Genomic DNA, 19,399 nt, shown 5'->3' with positions numbered 1-19,399 from the left:
CCTGTCCTGTAGATCACTTCCTACTTTAGTTTATCACCTCTTAGGACTCAGCACAGGTGGAGGTTTGTGTTTGTGTCCCAGTTGTTGAAGTTTTTAAGAGGATCGCTGGCCAAAACAGGAAGAGGAAAAGAAGTAAGAGGAGGTGGAAATGGAGGAGCAAAATAAATAGCAATACAAAAAAAAAAAAAAATCCTCTTCAGTAAAGCTTTACTGCGCCGTCATGGGTGTGGCAGTGTGACATGCTGCCAAGGAGACATTGGAAGAGGAGGAAGTGATGGATTTGGGGGTCTGGCACCTGCAAAAAAACAACAAGAAGAAGTCAGAAATTATAAATAAAAATATGGATAATGCACAATCTATGCCTTTACATATCATTTAGACACAGGTTAATGAGATTATTCAGCAACATTCAGATCACAGGCTGCTGAGCAGATGAGAGATAAACCTTCAGATTAGGACCGCCTAAAGAGGGTGTGGCTAATCCTGAATAATCCCATTTAGGGATGCACTGACTCTAAACCATTTACACGAATCAGATACAGGCCAGTAAAAGCTTTGCACATATACAAAGTCATATTTGTATAAATGGATACTATAAGTAATAGTGGAGGTATTTCATTAATTTGGCAATTAGATAGTGTATATATTTGATTAATAAAACATATCTATCTTTTTTAGGCTACAGTCTGACTGACACTAAAGATAAATTAATTAGAGTAAACAAGAACAGAAAACAACACATTGACCAACATTCATCTTTTCACATACACATTAATATGGATCCCCTAAATTAGCTTTTTAAATGATTGTGGTCAGGATATGGACATTTTACAGTGGAAAGATTTATCTTAAATTATATCATCTTGCTTTTTTGCAATTTCTTGTTACTTATTGTTCTCACATATTATCCAACAGGATATGTTAACTAATATTGGCTCTATCTTTTTAAAAAAAAAACATTTTTTGGCAAAAATCTCTCAAATGTAATCATTAAAGAGCTGTGTCGATTGGTGTCTGATAGCCCACAGTTAAACAATAACTTTTTGCTTCGTCAAACTTATCAAACATGACTTTTTAAAGAACAAAGAAGATTAAAATACACAAATGCAACACATTTAATGAAGAAAAAGAAAAAAAGCATGAAAACGTTATATACTACAATTTCCACAGTACAGTATGTGTGATAAATGATCCTAGAAGAGGATATCGGGGAAACATCTGGTTTAGGCTCACCAGGAGCGAGACTTGCGGACGCCTCTGTCCTTGGTGGGCGAGTTGTCCAGAGAGTGACTTAGGTTCGGCTCCGCCGAGCGATCCAGGGAGGCGGAGTTTGGAGGAGTCATGTCGAGCTCCAGAAACATGATGTTCTCAGCCTACACACACACACACACACGCACACACACACACACACACAGTTTAGGAATAATCTTACAATCACGTACAAGGCTTTGCAGGCTCTGGTTCCAGGGTTTAAAAGTTAATTTTTTAATCCCTTCAGGTTAAATATTAAGGGGATCTGTGCTGGCTCCTCTGAGCTGGCTCCTCAACAGATTAATATGTTGTATAATTGATTATTGCTTTCAACATGCTGCTTATGTCCCATTACTGTATTATATTTTCTGAACTCAGGACATCACTTTGTGCTAAAAAAAACACTCAACAAATTATCATAGTGGACATAAATCATAATACACTCTGAGGTGTTTCTTTCTGTTTGCGTTTTTAGATTTTATCCTTAATTCATTTAAAGATAGCATTAGATAATACCTCCTTTACATATTTAAACATATAATTTCAGAGAACTTGTTAAACAAAGAAACAATTGTTTTAATGTAAGTTAACAACAGGAGAATTTTCATGAGGATATACGTTTGTTATTTTATTATTATTATTATTATTTTATTTTCCCTTTTCTCCTGTAGTGTCTTCAAGATGTGTAGAGTTGTACAATACATATCTTAAAAGGCCTTCCAGTTTCATTCCGATCTATATTCATGTATCATTCATAACCTGATATATATAAAACAAATTGACTGGCTTGACAGTATTTTCTGATTTATGGAGTGATAAAAAGAGATATCCCAAATTCCCTCAGTAAATACTTTTGACTGTAATATGTCAACAATATGAAACCATAATTTATAACCTGACTTTACAAGGACAGATACAGGAAAACATCCCTGCACACTGCTATTAGACTTTACAATAAGTCACCCCTGGCCAGATGCTCCGTCAATTGACCCTCCGAAAATGTCGGAAATGTGAGCAAATTAGCACCTAATCAATAAAACAGTGTCTCATTTCAATATGTAAAGATACATTTTCAGAAAACTTGTAATACAAAACCAAATTATCATATTGTATGTAGTCAACTGGGGAAGTTTCACGGTGATATCTATCTGTTACATTTTTGTTAATAACTACAGCTGATATCCAGTCAGTTTCATCATGAGAACACAGAACCACTCAGCACACACACACACACACACACACACACACACACACACACACACACCTACCCTATATCTGGAGTGAGCACCCATCGCTACGGCAACCCTGGCATGCTGGCTGATTGGTCGTTTGTAACCAACTGCAGATGCCGGCCTTTTCTTCATCTGTGAGGATTTACTGAATAGGGGAAGAGCTCAATGAGAAATCAATGTCAAAAAGGCCAAAAGGGCCAAAAGGTCTTTTCACAACGCTCTACTAGAAAAGAAATATGACGCAACTTTCTCTCCCGTTGTGAATGACACACCACATCATCTTTAAAAATATGTTTAAAGGGCTTATTTTGCTTTAATAGCATGTGGAGAATGACAGCAAAGAAACAAGAGAAAAAGAGTGAGTGGCACGGAGAGAAGGAAGGTCAAAAGGTCGTGCACCACGACTAAAATTAAACACATTTTTGAGTTCATTATTTACACTTGATGGCTCCGATGGGAATAACATCCCAGCATGGAAGCATCTAAAACCCACACTGACCTCTCAGCAGGAACAAGAGGCTGAAACTTCCATTGATCCTCTTCGGGGTCAAAGGTCAGTCTGTTCATAATCTTATTCTTCTCTTCTGGAGGGATGAAGTTCTCTATAATCAGATACCTGCATGTGCAGAACACAAAAGGTTTAAATTGACTGTTAGAGGGTTTTTTTCTTGGTCTATTTTTCTAAATGTATAAATTAATTTTTCTACTTTATGATAGTCAACATATTTACGTATTTATTTGAGTGACGTACAACTGTGGTACAGTAGATCAGTCAGGTTGACATATGCTGTCCACACTCAGGATCATTCTGCATTGCCAACATTACCACACATGTCAAACACATGATTAATTTTGGTCTGAAGGCCCACTAGCAGGCGATGCTCATTGGTCAACACCTCAGTCAATTTCAAAATATGAAAGAACAGAATTTCCTCTCCAGCTTCCTCTCCTTTTGTGTCTAAAAAGTTGAATTGGACAAAGTCTAACAAACATTTTCACTATCGTAACAAACGAGAAACAAGCGAGAACAAACATGCAGTTCAAGTTTCCCTAGCTGGCTCATACTACGTATGTAAAACAAAGCAAAAACAAAATGCTAATGAACGAGGCATCGTTGAGTTGTTGTATAAACTGATTAATCAGAATGTTGCTCAAACTCATATTGAACTGTTTGACAGTTTCATCCATTAGTTCAGCATCTCCTATCCATCTGCATCTCTCTGGGTTTGGACTCGTGACATCTCCGTCTGACGTGTTGGCTGATCCCTCCAGGCGTGTTACGGTATCTGCTGATTCTGCCCGTGTGAACGACTCACTTGAACTTGAGCTCTCTGGTGAGCTCGTTCTGCGTCTGCTCCAGCTCCTGTCGGCTCCTCACGTGCTCGTCGTTCACATCCTGGATCTCCGCTTTGATGCACTGGAGCTTGGCATACAGCTAGAAGGAGAGAGAGAGACGAACAGAGCGGGTGAGGAGGAGAGATGTCGCCCAGTGCAGCGGAGTCGCTGATGAACTGGAGCTTGGTTGCCCGTAGCAACAGCACTGGAGGCACTGGGGTGTCTGGAGAAAAAGGGCATCCAATAGGAGCACGGCAACACGGCGGCCCTCTCTCTCTCTCCGGCTCATTCCTCCTCTTTCCTGCTGTGCTCCTGAGCGTTCACACTGTTCATGCTTTGACTGCACAGGCTTTAAACCGGTCGGCTAATTCTGACTCGTTAGCCCGAAGGATGACACTGCAGTTCAAGGTCATTGTTCACCTTTGAAGAAGAAGCTGATCAGAAGCAGCTGGTCACTCACTTTGTGTTGTGGCAGATTTGGGGGTTTTGGCATTTGAACTTTTGTATTTTTTTTATAAAAAATTGTTTGAAATTGGATTATTTCCAAAATAATACAGTACAGAGCCTCAGATCACAGAGGGTTTGCCTAACAACACCCTTGAACAGTACATTATTGACGATACAGTACTGCCTCTCGTACCTTATTGCTTAATTATGTTCTTTAATTCACTGTGATATCGGTTGTGAAGAGCAGCAGGTCTGCTAGATGTTCTTGAAACAGAAAAGATTAGCCTTTCCTTTAAAATGTTTAAAGGTGCCTTGAGCAAATATCTTGTAAAAAACGTATTATTCCGTTTCCAGTTAGTGTTTTTTTTTATGTATCTACGAGGTCTAGAAAATGTGTTGAATTCATATTTCTTGTATTTCCTTCCTTGTAAGCAAATGTTCCGTACTTACTCATATATTACATATAAAATGTATTTGTTTCCATGCATGATTGCTATAGTCTTCTTCGTCACGGCTCCACAGCACTACTAGTGGTCAAACAACTCCAAAGAGTGCCTTTAAAGTCCCAGTAAGGCTCCATGACTATCACCAAAAAAGTTGAGCAGTAACAGGAACCCTCTGAGCTCTGAAATCTCAGTGTGAAGAGATCTAATCTTTATCCTCCTTCTTATCCTCAGAGAGACGGCACCATGCAGTGAGAGAAGGGCACATGGCACACGTTAGGGCATCAGGAGAGCTAAGACCATCACAGGATCATTAATCACATTGTCATCCACACACACACACACACACACACACTCAACGGGTTGTTTGGGGTTAGTCCTGCTGGCCGTGCAGCAAATTGGCAAGTGAGTAGAGCGGGGTGAGGGGTTCACAAGGTTGGGAGTGTTGTTTGAGGGTTTGCGCTGAGGGATCTGTTGGCAGATCCTGAGCAGATTGGGAAGGTTAGCATGAGAAGCGTGAAGAGGCCCAAGAGAGAAAGTGTAGATAGGGAGTGACAGAGGAATGGGGACGGGCCCAGCAAAGAGGAGGGGGCGGCAGGACAAACCTTGAGGTACTGAGAGTAAAGTGTGTGTCCGAACGGAGCATGTGTCCGAGGCAGGGGGCCATTAGGATCCAGGTCAGGGGTCAGGGGCCAAAGAGGGGTAAAGAGGGATATACTGACATTAGGAGGGGGGGGGAAGGAGGGTGGAAATGTCTGTGCATGTAAAATATATCTGTTCGTCTTCCGTTTGTAAAAGCGTATGGGAATTTCTGTACAGGATCATTTTCTGAATTTCATAAATAGATGTACATAAAGTATCTGTGCACCTTCTTGAGCTTCTTGGTCTTGGCATCCACCTCCTGTTGCAGTGAAGTGAACGTCTCTCTCAGCTCCACCGTCTCTTCGTCCCGGACCAACATCTGCTGCTGTATCTCCCTCTCGCTGCGAGTCTGAAAGCATTTATTAAAATGTCACCTTATGCTTGTTGCGGTTGCATTTTTTTCTCCCATTGTGTTAAACAGGTCAACCTGAACTCCAAAGTTCTGCTGTGGAAAACTGACTAACTCCTTTCCACACAAACATCAAACAATATATTATAGGAAATTACATTTTCTTTACTTCAAAATATTTAAAATATGTGCTCATTTAAAAACAGGTTCAGAGTCTAAGTATGTGTTTTGCAGCTGTATTACAATAAAGTGGAAACAATACTAAAATATAATATAAATATCAAAGCCTCGAGTTTTGCACTTTTTTGACGTTTTTGCCGTCGCCATCTTGGATTATGGCCATGTCCTGTTTGTTTTTTTCTGCAACCGATGAACATTCGTTATTTGGAATATGGAGGAGTGGCGGAATGACGAAATATACGTCTGGTAGCGGCAGCGACCTGTCAGTTGCAGTAAGCCGCCCTAAAGCTGCTGTAATCCTACAATTTCCCCACTACGGGACTAATAAAGGATTATCTTATTTTATCTTATCTTCATGGTCTATTTTACTCTCAATGGGACCATCATTTACGAAATGAACGTTATTCTATATTGAAGAAGACTTCAAACTATAGCGATTGAGACCATAAACTCAAGTTTACAATGTTTACTAAGGTAATAAATCAAGTGAGAAGTCATAGAGTGCAACCTAAGCAGTCGGCCCCTGCTGGTCAGTGGCGAGAATGCAAGTTTTAAGACACTTCAGCATTGGCTTCACTCGGCAGAACTGCTATTGGCAGATATTCTCAACATCATACTCATTTTGAACAGCCCTTGAGCAAAATGAATCTTCATTCATGGTTCCACGAACCATTATTGTTCAGGAGTATCTAGTAAAATGCAGTTTGTTGAATTGAATTTGAATCGTGTACCTTATCTATATAAACACACAGTTTTACCTGCTCAGCAATCTCGTGCCTTTTCACCTCCAGCATCTTCTGCTGCTCGTTGGTGTGATCGATGATGTTCTTCCCACCAACCAGCAGCTTGCTCTCCATCGCCTGAGAAAAGCAAAACAAATATTTATATTTATATTTATGAAGAAGAACCTGCTTTGTGTCGTTGTAGCAGCTACAGTGCCTTCAAATACATGCATTGAGTGTTTTTCTCGAGGTCAAACTAAGTTCATTTGGACACCGAACAATTAAGCCTCTGCGAGTTTTGTGTGTGTGTTGGAGCTGCACTCGGTGCAGACATTGTGCTGACGAGGCGGACGGAGCTGGAAGTGGGCGGCTTAACGTCCTCGATGACACCATCCCAGAACCAGCTGAGCTTGGCTTAAAACTTTGTAGCGCTTCAGACATGAATCACGTTCAAAAGAGTCCGATACCATCTTTGATCCAGACTGAAATATCTCGACAGCTATCAGATGGATTACCATGACATTTTGTGGAGACGTTGATGTTTCTCAGAGGATGAATCCCACTGACTTTGGGGATCTCCTGACTTTTCAACTCGCTCCACCAGCAGGACAATGTTGTGTTATTTTGTGACTATATATATATATATATATATATATATATATATATCAGTGGGATGGATTGCCCTGACATTTAGCACAGACGTTCATGCTCAGGACGAATTATAATAACATTTGGGATTTCTAAACCTTTCTTAACACTATTATCAGGCACCATTATTATTAGTGTGTGTTCAGATCTTCAGATTCTCATTAATAATGCACAATAAATAAGAAGGAAGAAAATGTTTTTAAAAAAACAAGGGGAAAGAGAGAGAAAGGGGCCCAAGAAGGCCAAACAGGGGCCACGGCCATTTTGTATTGCCCACATTCCAGTCTCAGGGCTTATACAAAAAGACAGTGTGTGTCAACTGCCTATACGTTCTTTATTACTCGCACATACACACACACAAACACACACACACACACACACAACACACACACACACACACAGAGTACAGAGTACAGAGTACAGTGGAGTCCTTCAGAGAGGATGCGTCTGCAGCAGGTCTTTACAGAGAGACTCTTTGTTCCGAGATGTCTTTTGTGTAGTGTGTGTGTGTGTGTGTGTGTGTGTGTGTGTGTGTGTGTGTGTGTGTGTGAGACTGACTGGTTTGCTGTTCTTTGTGTTTTGTCATATTCTTTCAGCTTCATTAAAAGGCTTATTCATGTCACATGTTTTCACTCTCATGTATCCCTGGTTGGATAGAGACAAATCCTTTACATACAAGCTTTTATGACTTAAATGGAGAATTTGACATCTTTACAATTCACTCAATGCCTCACCAGGCACATCCATCATACCATTATTGTGAAGAAAATGCCTATTCATGTTTTAACATCAGTAAAATATAACAACATCCACTCTGCTCTGAGTCTCACTGGGTTCATGGAACTATGTCAAAAAACTAATTGCACCAATTCAGAAAATGCAGCAACACCCAATTAAAATCAAGCACTGTTTTGTTACACTGAACATATCCCCGCGCTAGCTTTGAGTTCATACAAGAAAACAAAATGAACTCTTGTTCCGCAGCTGAATGCTAAAGAGCTGCAGTGTTTTTTCTTTCTTTCTTAAAACAGGTTTAATAAAAGTTAAGCATCATGCTCTAAACGAGGCTTCACGTCAGCGGTTTTGTTAATAAAACGGATGAAAAAAAGAATCAAGTTTCAAGGCTCTCTCTTTTTCTGAACTTGTTTCGGTGAAACAAAGACTTTCCTATCATGTCCACCATTCCTTATGGAAATCACACAGTGCTCTGATAGCTGCAGGATGATGATGCCACATTACCCCAAAAAATAATCGTTTTATCTAGAATACATGCTATTGTTATTAAGTCTTGTCGAATTTTAACTAGTCACTTACTTTTACACAAAACTACAGCTTGATTTGTACAATTTCAACACACACAATTCAGATTTGACATTTTAAAATGTGCTTAACAGAACCACTAATACCTGAACCGTGTTGCTTTGAGCCAGCATGGGGGAGAAGTCCTTCAAGTTGTCAGAAAAAATACTAAATGTATCATGTGGTGAGATTGTCTTGTCATGAAGGTAATACATTAACTTTTAATGTCAAATGTAATCCTGCTTTGACTTCATGCCATATTTGAGAATCATGTTTTTGATTTTAAGGTAAAGCGGCTATCAGAGAGGTGAAGATGAAAAGGAGGTGGAGGAAGAAGAGGAGGATGACGATGATGAGGAAGAGGATGAGAAGCTCATGAGTCACTTGTCATAAGAGTCATTATTCTGTTTCCAGGCATCCATGCAGATTGATGTCACACACACACACACACACACACACACACACACACACACACACACAGTCAGGATGTCTGATGATCTCTTAAGGTAGAGTGTAGTAGAGCTTCAGTTTCTTCATAATATCATTATAAACCTTTTGTCCTGGTTTCTCATATACTCAATCAATAAAGCAGATGTAATGTCTAACAATGTATGTCGGTGCTTTTGATAGATTTGAACTCTCAGCATGGTCTACCGTGCAGCAACGAAATCTTCTCCTCGTCTGATGATCTCATATTCACACGTCACAGAAGGCCCCGACGAAGCCTTTTGCTTAGTATCTTGACGCAGAAGGTCTGAACGTGGTTAACATTGAGAAGCGGTTGCGGTGTAGGTTTACACAACACAACTACTTGGTTAGAGGTCATGGTTTGACTTCAAAAAAGTACGCTTGTTACATTTGGCAGCGTTGCATCCCATAACATAAAATCTGTCTAAGTCGCTCAACCTTTGGGTTTCACATGGGAAACGAACACTGGTCCCCTGAGTGAAGGTCCTGTGTTTGTGTTCCCGTTCACCCTCCCGCCCTTAGCATAATAAAAAAAACCTTAATACTACGTCAATTGCTCTGATCATCTAATAATGACACGATTGGGTTTATATTGGAGTTAGCTGAAAGCTTGGTGCGGCTAAAGGTTGTACGCACAAGACGCCAAGGGCCAAGGCCCGGGTGCCGGTATGTGACGCCGTGTGGGGTGAGACCAGAATGGTGGATACATGTAGAAAAATAACTTAGATATGTGACGTTATCTGTTAAATAATGTAATATGTTTTAGATTGGTCTGAATTTTTACGTTTGACGTGCAAACTGATTGTAATTGTCTGAACAATCAACGATCTGGCTGTTTGGCGGATTTGTGACATGCATCACATTTTGGTTGGCTGAGCTTGTTTTAATAATACTAGAATCTTATTTTACATGCTACTTTTAAAAGCTGCTTTGACTAATTAAGAAAGCGTTCCCAGTGTTGCATGCAAGATGTTTGACTGGTTTTATGGCTTCATTGTTTCTCGTGTCTTCCGTCATTGTTGATGGAAGCCTGCGAGGACGTCTGCAGACTGAAGCGTTTATTAACGCATCACACTCTTCCTTGAGCTTGTGTGTGCATATATGTGTCAGCCTGCATATTTGTGAGCGTATGTATAATCTGCACATAAGTGTGTGCTCAAACTCTTCTGGCTGTGACTGATCCGTTTCCTGATGGGAAAAGTGAGGAGAATGGGAAGTGTTGCATATTGAGCTGGCTCAACCGCATCAGCCAGCCAATCACAGCGAGGCCAGGGGCCTGCTGGGAGCGGCCGGGTTATAAATACAATGTGACGACAACCGCTCTCGTGTGTGCAGCAGAGAGACAGGAGCTTGCTGGGAAGAGACAGAGACATGCAAGCAGATGAGAGTGTGGATGTAAAAAGACACTGAGCATGAAAGACAGATGTAGAAGAAAAAAAAGAGAACAAATGTCAGGTTGTCTTGAGAATCAGTTTCATTCGGTTTCATCAGTGCTGGTCGATGCAGAAATCGCATCAGGAGCCACAACTAAAAGCCTAAAATCTCATTACCATTCACTCGCTGTCAATCATCTCCTGCATCCACCAAACATACGAGGGAGGTTCAGTAAGTGACATGCAATCGATGGACCTCAATGTAAGACCAGAATTAACCCAGATGAACCTGAAAAACACTATTTTATCCTACTAGAATGAAACAAGTCATTTATAAGATGACTTATTATTATGTTGTTTATTCAAATTAGCGAAATTAGCGATATGACTTAATTTCAAGAGAGTCTAAGCGTCTATTTGTAAAAAAAAAAAAAGATTCAAAACTAACAGACTTGGAGAAAATGTCACATTTGCTGTCACATTCGAGACAACATAGGAGGAAATGGTGTTATGGAGCTGCAAAGTCCACAAGCGGAAGAGGTCAGGGTGGATAAATGGAGCAAAGAAATGTCAGATTTTGACGCAAGAACCGCTGTTCAGCTTCTGTTTCTATATAGGTCAACAATGATTTTAATTTAACCATGAGCATGGTTCCCTAACCTTTAAAAAGTAATTATTGTTTCGTTAACAAAGGTCCCTTTGCAGTTTTTTAGGAATGCAATGCTAAATTGATGGAGTAAGGTTTGTGTTGAACATCTTTACACAGCTTGTAAATGGCTGAATTAATTATAAAAATGTTTAACAGTCGATATATGCTTTGAGTGTTTTTTTTTATATTTTGTATAATCAAAACAATATTGCCACTTAGTGTTAACCTCTGTAGGCCATAAAATATTATAGAACAGTGATTAAAGCAAGCGCTTGTTTGTCTCCTTGTGTTGAGATATGACTCTGCTCTCTCCCCTGATCACATGACTGGATGCTCAGTTCATGAACACTCTCTCACACACACACACACACACACACACACACACACACACACACACACACACACACACACACACACACAGTTGATTCATCCATAATTCAGTGATTGTGGCTTCCATGCTGAAAGATGGAGAGCAGTGATGAGCTCTTTCTGTTCATTAGCAAACACACACAGGCACACGCACACGCACACACACACACACACACACACACACACACACACACACACACACACACACACACACACACACACAGGCCTTCCTCTCTGTGTCCAGACTTTTTCCTCCTCTAATTACAAAGGAAGTCAGCTTTATAAACAGGAAACAGTCATTCTATCCATGATGTGATGCATGTATGTGTGTGTGTGTGTGTGTGTGTGTGTGTGTGTGTGTGTGTGTGTGTGTGTGTGGGGGTGGGGGGTAAAATACAGTCAGCAGGCTTAAATGGGCGTCTACTGTATATTGTGGAAATCTGATATGTGTGTATGTTCATGCATGCATGTGTGAGTGTGTGTGTGTGGTACTTGGCATTGTTACTGACCGTGCATTCTGATTGGCTGAGCTTCAGTTTACAGGATGCAGTAAGCTCTTAATGCAATGTCTTCCTCCAGTGACAAAAAACAGCAAAGACTGGAAAATGCATTAATGGTAAAATAGTACCCACATATAATTGTTTTTCAGCTGAATGATTGAATTATCTGACTGCTCCAGGCCCAGTTACCGTCCTTCTGTTTGCTGTAAAGCGTGACTGTGCCAGACAGATGTTGATCTGTCTGGCTTTTTACAAAAGAAATGAAAAGATCAAAAGAAATCAAAGACAAATGGCAGAGTGTTTCCCACAACACAGACTTTATCTGGGCAGCTTGCCATGGAGGCATTTTTTTATATTTTTATCTCTGTTTATTAGATTCACTCATTTGTAGTAACATTTTTTAACCAGTCAAATTCAGGCTTTTCAAATGAAATTCATTAAATTGACCTATTTTGACTGTTTTTTCTTTGGAAACAAGGCATTCTCAGAAAAGCAAACAGTAGATAAAGCAGGTTGATGTAAATTACACGTATATCAAATTAACTTGAATGAGAGAAAGAAAAAGAAGGTGGAGAAACATACAAACAAAAAGAAAGTGGGATGGAGAAACAAAGCAGCACATCTTGAGGTTTAATCAAAATGTTTAATGCCAGATGAAGAGCTACCGCTACATATGAGACGTGAGTACCAAAATAAAAGCATGTTTCACAGTCTACAGTTCAGATAGCTTAAATAACTGGTTTGACATTCTTCTTAAAGGGGTACAGATAGACAGTAAGAAGAAGCGAGACGTGACAGTTTTGACCCAGAAAAGTGGGTCTAAGAATAGCCTCCTTATGGGAAGCTGCTGCTCAGCATGAAGCTCTCAACAGTGACTCCACTGATAGCCGACTGTTTCATAACAACAGAAACACTGTTAAGAGGTAGACTTCACATATGTACGTGTTAGCTCAAAAGATGCCAAAGTTAACAGAACAAACACTGGAGCGTAAAGGTGGTAAAACATCGCCTCAAGAGAGATGTTGTGATGTAGCAGAAATGTGCAGAAGATGGAAAAATGTCTACATTTTTCTACAATTTTGACAAACCAAACAGTTGATTATTGTAGAAATTAATTATCAGCCTAATACATTATATAGAAAAAGACATTCGTATGTGTACTTTTTCTTAAGTAAAGGATCTCACTACTTCTACTTCCACCCCCGCATGTGAGTCAAACTTGGTGGCAACTCCAGCAGAGCAGACAACAGCTGAACAACAGTTGCAGCAACATTACAACGCAGAATCCACAGATGGAGTGCCGCACCTTGGAGGCCAGTGAGCTAACAGCACCCTGCAGAAACACCAGCTGACCCAACACAGCTTCACAAGGCTTCCTGACCCACTTACATGTGTGTGTGTGTGTGTGTGTGTGTGTGTGTGTGTGTGTGTGTGTGTGTGTGTGTGTGTGTGTGTGTGTGTGTGTCTGAGAGACAGGGAGGAACATGGAGAAGGGTTTCAATGATTTTATCTATAATTCTCACTCGCTCACTCTCTTGCTCTCTCAAACTGTCTCCCTGCCTGGCAACCTGCCTCTCATTGGTAATCAAAGTAGAGAGAGAGAAAAGGAACCCCCAGGCCACACGCTGTGATTGGTAGGCAAATATCGCTCTCAGCCAATCAGAGGGAGGCAGAGCCAGGGCTGATTGATTAGAATGGAAATGTTGCAGGATCACAACTTCATGAGTAATAAGGCAGGTAAATGATGAAGTCTTATGGACTATGGACTATATTGTTTGATACAGGATCATGTCATGTTAACATTTGTCCAGTTATCTATTAAAATAAAAATACAAAAATATCCAGAATTCCTCTCAGAATTCTGGGTATTTTTCAGCTTTGAAAACATGTTTTAGGAGTAATAGGTGGGATTTAAAAAGAAACGTTCAGACCTGTGACCATTCAGACCTGACGTTCAGACCTGTGACCATAGACATATGGTGATTCAGTTTCATTCATATATATATATATATATATATATATATATATATATATATATATATATATATATATATATATATATATATTGTCACCAAATGCTTTGAAAAGATGAAAACGTGTTTGTACATCTCCATCCATCATCTGTGGCACGCCTCCTCATGCCCATTTGTTCCTACTGAAGGTGTCAATCACACATATTATAAATATCTATTATATATTTTAAAACTAGGTAACTCTACCAGGTCATAAAACAGCTGAGCACTGTATGTTTTAGCGAATGCTACTATGTGGGATGACTTAATAAACTACAGTGAGTGTTCATGGTAATGAATGAACATTGAGCAACATTGATAGTTTAGTTTTTTTCATGAAATGTGTTGACCACCAGATTTGCATCTTAGAATAAACAAATTAACTTGTATCTTGTATCTTCCTTGAAAAACAGTCCTTTGAACATTTGCAGGTTTTCCTTCTGATGCATCAAAGGCAGGAAATACCAGTTGTCCTTAATCATCTTCCTCCTGGGGGAGGGGATTGGGGGGTCGGGGGAGAGAAGGACTTTTGCTGATTTGTCAGCGCTGACAGCAGCCACACTGTCAGCATTAAACAAAGACACGGCGACAAATATGTGCAGTGTCATCACAGGTGATTTCACATGATTTAGCACAAAACAGCATTAGGCTATGGCAAGGCACTTTGGAGGACAACGTGATGGGAAGAAATGTGAGCTGCAGAAACGTACATGAAAGCACTCAGTGTGAAGGGCATCGCATCAGGATATACATTAGCTCCGTCTCATGGGACTTTCCCAGACCTCATACCTCCACTCAGGACAAAGAACGGCCACGTATTAAAGATGAGGCAAAAACTAGAGAGAGTTAACACAGCTCTTGAGTTTACTGTCGGTTGGCACAAGTGCTGCCATACACACTCCAATGTTTTTGCCAATTTGATGAATTTGAGATCTTTTGTTTGAGTATATGCTGTCGTGTGCATTTATTACATAAAACAAACTAAATATTTGTTTTGACGTAATGCGTAAAAGTAGAACAAGATTTATTGTGTGTGCTTACATTTGCCATCTTGTTATAGATGTGCATCCATGTCAAAACAGAAAATGTAATTTTATATTGATCTCGACCATATTGCCAGATCAACAGATTAATGTTTCAATAGACCAGAGTGTAATGCAGCCACAATGCATGCTGTGTTTTAAGATAGGAGTTTAAAGCAAAAAAATATTATTATTATTATAATTGATAACATTGTGATAGTGAAACAAGTAACTGGGCCGTGGGACGTTAGTGTTGTAGCTGGCGATTGAGCAGCAGAACCCCTGATGATATCTGCTGTTGTTCTAGGGGAGGTGTTATGATAAGGATGGCTCCAGTGCGTCATGGAGCCATGATTTCAGACCTGCCCATAATATCCTGACCACAAAAATTATGAAAAACAATCTAACTCCACAGTTGAGTACTGTATAGTTCATTGTCTTTTCACAATATAAAATAATGTTCGATGACGTGTAATGTGTTTAGAAACACATCGCAGACTTTAAAACTGTACTTTTTCTCAGCTGGAAGATCTCTCTCTCTCTCTATCTGTTGTTTCACCACCACCTACACAGGTTATATATTACCCATCATGCCTCTGCTTTGGGAGTTTTTAAAGAGAGCATCACCATATTAATAGCAGAAAAAGAGGAAACCAGCAGGGATACAACCTCAACCTGCCCTTCCAATGTGCCCACTGAAAATATATTTTTCCTCCCCTCATTTCCTCACAATAGGGCCTCTGCAGCTCAGTAAGCTGATCCAGTATAGTGTCTCATGTTCGATGATCCGGGCTGCAGCTCCAGTATTATGGACTGTAGTCACCAAGTCACTCTGCATGGCTGACCTATTGACTGGATATGGCCACGAATCAGAGCAAGTAATTAATGCAGCTCTGACTCGGTCTTTGATTGCTGCATGTGTGTGAATGTGTAGGGCAAAGGGAGAATTGACATTTCAAGCTACATTGGTCACCAGTTCCTGTCTGGACGTATGAGACATCCGACCAGACTGTGGGGGAAAGAGAAGCAGATACAAAAACACATAATGCCATTCATTGGAACATGGAAAATATTTCACTGGAAAATATCATGTGAGTAGTTTAATCGAGTTAAAGTGGAGATTCAGCATCAATAAATGGAACCAGGCTGCACCTCACAAACTAGTTATTACGTGGAGATTAGTTGTTCTTCGATATTTTGCATCCGATAGCTGCAAAGGGCCTCAAGTCTGGCTCTCTTTTTATTATTTGGCTTCACTGAGCCTAATGTATATAGAGCGCAAACATTGATATTCAAGCAGGTGAAATGGAAACAATACAATCACATATTTGAGAAAAAACAAACGGGAAATGTAGACAATGCTCCATGCATTTGGGCCATTGTGTTGTTTTCATCTGTCTCCAACAAGTCTCCAAGGTTGGAAGTACATTACTCAATACCTGGAGGGCCCCTTTAATGGAGAGCATTTATTTTTCACTAATACCTGATGTGTTACACACACGCACACACGCACGCACACACACACACACACACACACACACACACACACACACACACACACACACACACAATTGGATATGAAGCTCTTTGTGTTGTAATGTCCCTTAATAACAGCTCATCAGATTATCACACTTGATAATCCCAAAAACCACATGTCCTTAATCTGATTTCCTGGTTAGTGTGTGTGTGTGTGTGTGTGTGTGTTCAAGAGAGAGAGAGAGAGAGAGAGAGAGAGAGAGAGAGAAAGATGAACCATGAGTGGCTTCCATGTCAAATCTGAGCAGAGCATTATGGGTCTTTGTGTTTTTATGACACGTGAATCTGTGTGTGTTAATATGTTGTCTATGTTTGTAAAGAATGGATGAATGAAGCTACTGACTGGACTCACAGGGACGAGCTCTCACCTTGTACTTGGCGGTCAATTGCTCGGTGGCCTCTTGCTCCTTCCTCAGAACTCCCATCATCATCTCCTTCTCTCCCAGGAGCCTCTGCTTCTCATCAGCCAACATGAATTGATCTTCTCTGATATCCTGTTTTTCCCTTTCCAACCGCTCCTCCAGCTTCACGTAGTCCTCCGCCTCCTTCTCCACCCCTTCTTCCTCGTCCTCCTCACCCTCCGTCTCTTCATCCCCGTCTCTCTCCCATCCCTCGCCGTCCACCTGCTCCTTCTTCTGTTTGCTCCACTTCCTGTGGTGGAGTTGGGCCCTGAGGCGAGCGATCTCCTTCTGGAACTCGCGCAGCTGTGCGTCCTTGGGATCCTCGTTGACTCTGGGCTGGTTCTGGATGTTCTTGGCCCGGTTGGCATAGCGGAGGGTGGTGAGGGTCTCCTCGTAGTGCTGAGGTGCCGGGCCTAAGGTGGCGACCATGACGGTCTTTGCATTCCCGCCCAAAGAGTCCTGCAACAGCCGAGTCAGTTTGGAGTCCCGGTACGGCACATGGCCGCTGCGCCCGTCGGCCAGTGCGGAGATCACGTTCCCTAGGGCCGACAAGGACAGGTTGATCTTGGCGGCCTCTTTCAGGCGCTCTCCCTGGACGCCAGACTTGGCTTGGCGCTCGCTGCCAGCCAGATCCACCAGGTTGAGGCGGCCGACCCTGATGTGTTTCCTCCCGTCCGGTCCGGGCTGGCTGCACTCCACTGTGATCATGAACAAGGCATGGGACCGAGACGAGTGTTCGTTCATGTCTGTTGCGGCGACCGCCCTCGCCTGGTTGCCCTCGTTCATCGCCTCTTCGATCTCCTTGATGCTCTTGCACACACGCGATTTGAGGTCCGGCACATACACCCCGGACTCTGGACTCTCCCGGAGCTCCAGGGCCCTGGCGTTGCCGTGGTTGGGGTCAAGGAGATCCAGAACCTCCTCCAGATAGATCTCGAGGTAGGACGCCCGCACCAGGTACTGCCTATCAGACTGCGAGCGGGATATGTGTGTGAAGATGTGGTCGAACGCGTTGGGGATCACACCCCGTTTCTCCGGGTCCAACCACGCCCCTTGCATGGTGTAAGTCTTCCCGGTTCCTGTTTGTCCGTACGCAAATATGGTACCATTGAACCCTGCAAGCACCGAATCGATCAGCGGCCGCACGCTCTCGTCGTACAGGTCCCCCTGTTTGGAGTTTGCATCATAAACTGCATCGAACGTGAATGTTTTCTGAGGCTCGCTGGTCGGCGCTCGAGGGTTTCGGAGGATCACCTGCCCGAGCCGGAGGTCCATCTGCACAATGCACCCCGCAGGCCCATTGGACTCCTCCTTCCGGTTCAAAGGACGGCATCGAACTACCACCTTCACTGATTCACTGCTCTTATTTTTCGACATGGCTGGCTTCTGTTTCTTGTTATATGCAACAAAATTACAATCTATATTAGCTAACTCAAAACAGGCTGGAAATGATGCCTTTAATCAGCCCCCTGTCTGCCTTGTGAAACCATTGATTTTTGAAAAACATTTATGACAAAATCACTATAGTTGTAGATTCTATTATGAATCAAATAGCTATAGTGTCAAACAACACCGTCTCCACTAACCGCCAACACAATGCATGAAAGATGCCACTACTCTAATGAAAAATCCCCTTTCCTTATTGTCTGTAATATTAGCTCACAAATACACAGACGGCCAGCAGATCTCACGCGTTGGATCGACGCTCCATTGCAGATCCGCGTCCAGATTCACTCGGTGGAGAAAAAAATAATTCAGCAATGCCGACAATGACAACATATTCAGATGTCCCACTCATATGTTCCCGGTAGATCCGCTACACAGCGCCGTCCCGCATCCTCCTGTCCGCCGCTCACTGATGCTCCGAGGTGGGCTTGCGGCTCTCCGTCTGTGCGGAGAAACGGAGCTTCCCTACTGTATGCAACACACACACACACGCGCGCGCGCGCACACACAGAGAGACTCACACACATACATACACACGCAGTCATTCAAATACCACACCCCACACCACTGCGGTGTGGAACAAAGGATCATGGGAAATGAAGTTTAGTCCGAGAAAATGTCATATTTGCTCTTGAGAAAAATTGAAATGTTCCCTAAAATACATATTTAGTGTCTCTGGGGATCTCCTTCAAAATAAAAAACAAAAATATAACCTTTTTTAGTTTAAACAATGTTTTACGGCCTCTACTATATATATATATATATATATATATGTATATATATATATGTATATATATACATATATATATATATATATATATATATATATATATATACATATATAAATATATGTATATATATATTAGTTTAATTGTTCTACATAATGCATCGTAAGCTTTACTGTCATCCCATGGTATTCACAATAACCAGGTGACATGATAAAAAAAAGGATGTTTAATGATTTTTAAATGTGAGTTTTTTTGGATGAAAACCCAACAATTAATTTTTACATTTGAGTAAAAAGTCAGATGAATTGCAGAGAGAAAAGACACTCTGATGATGTAATCCACGGACA

At 41.3% G+C, this 19,399-nt stretch overlaps 1 protein-coding gene across 1 annotated transcript; it reads right to left on the bottom strand.

The window, feature by feature from the left end:
• Nucleotides 1–207: 207 nt before the first annotated feature.
• kif3ca (kinesin family member 3Ca) lies at nt 208–18,255 on the bottom strand (the record flags this gene model as incomplete). Its single annotated transcript, XM_079214604.1, has 8 exons — nt 208–295; nt 1,234–1,373; nt 2,520–2,628; nt 2,983–3,099; nt 3,800–3,918; nt 5,577–5,699; nt 6,638–6,739; nt 16,846–18,255. The coding sequence occupies 8 exons, from the start codon at nt 18,253–18,255 to the stop codon at nt 208–210; spliced, it is 2,208 nt and encodes a 735-aa protein (XP_079070730.1).
• Nucleotides 18,256–19,399: the final 1,144 nt, after the last annotated feature.

This window comes from Taurulus bubalis (assembly GCF_910589615.1).
Source record: "Taurulus bubalis genome assembly, chromosome: 3".
Lineage (NCBI taxonomy): Eukaryota > Metazoa > Chordata > Actinopteri > Perciformes > Cottidae > Taurulus > Taurulus bubalis.
This window is presented reverse-complemented; position numbering and strand designations above follow the sequence as displayed.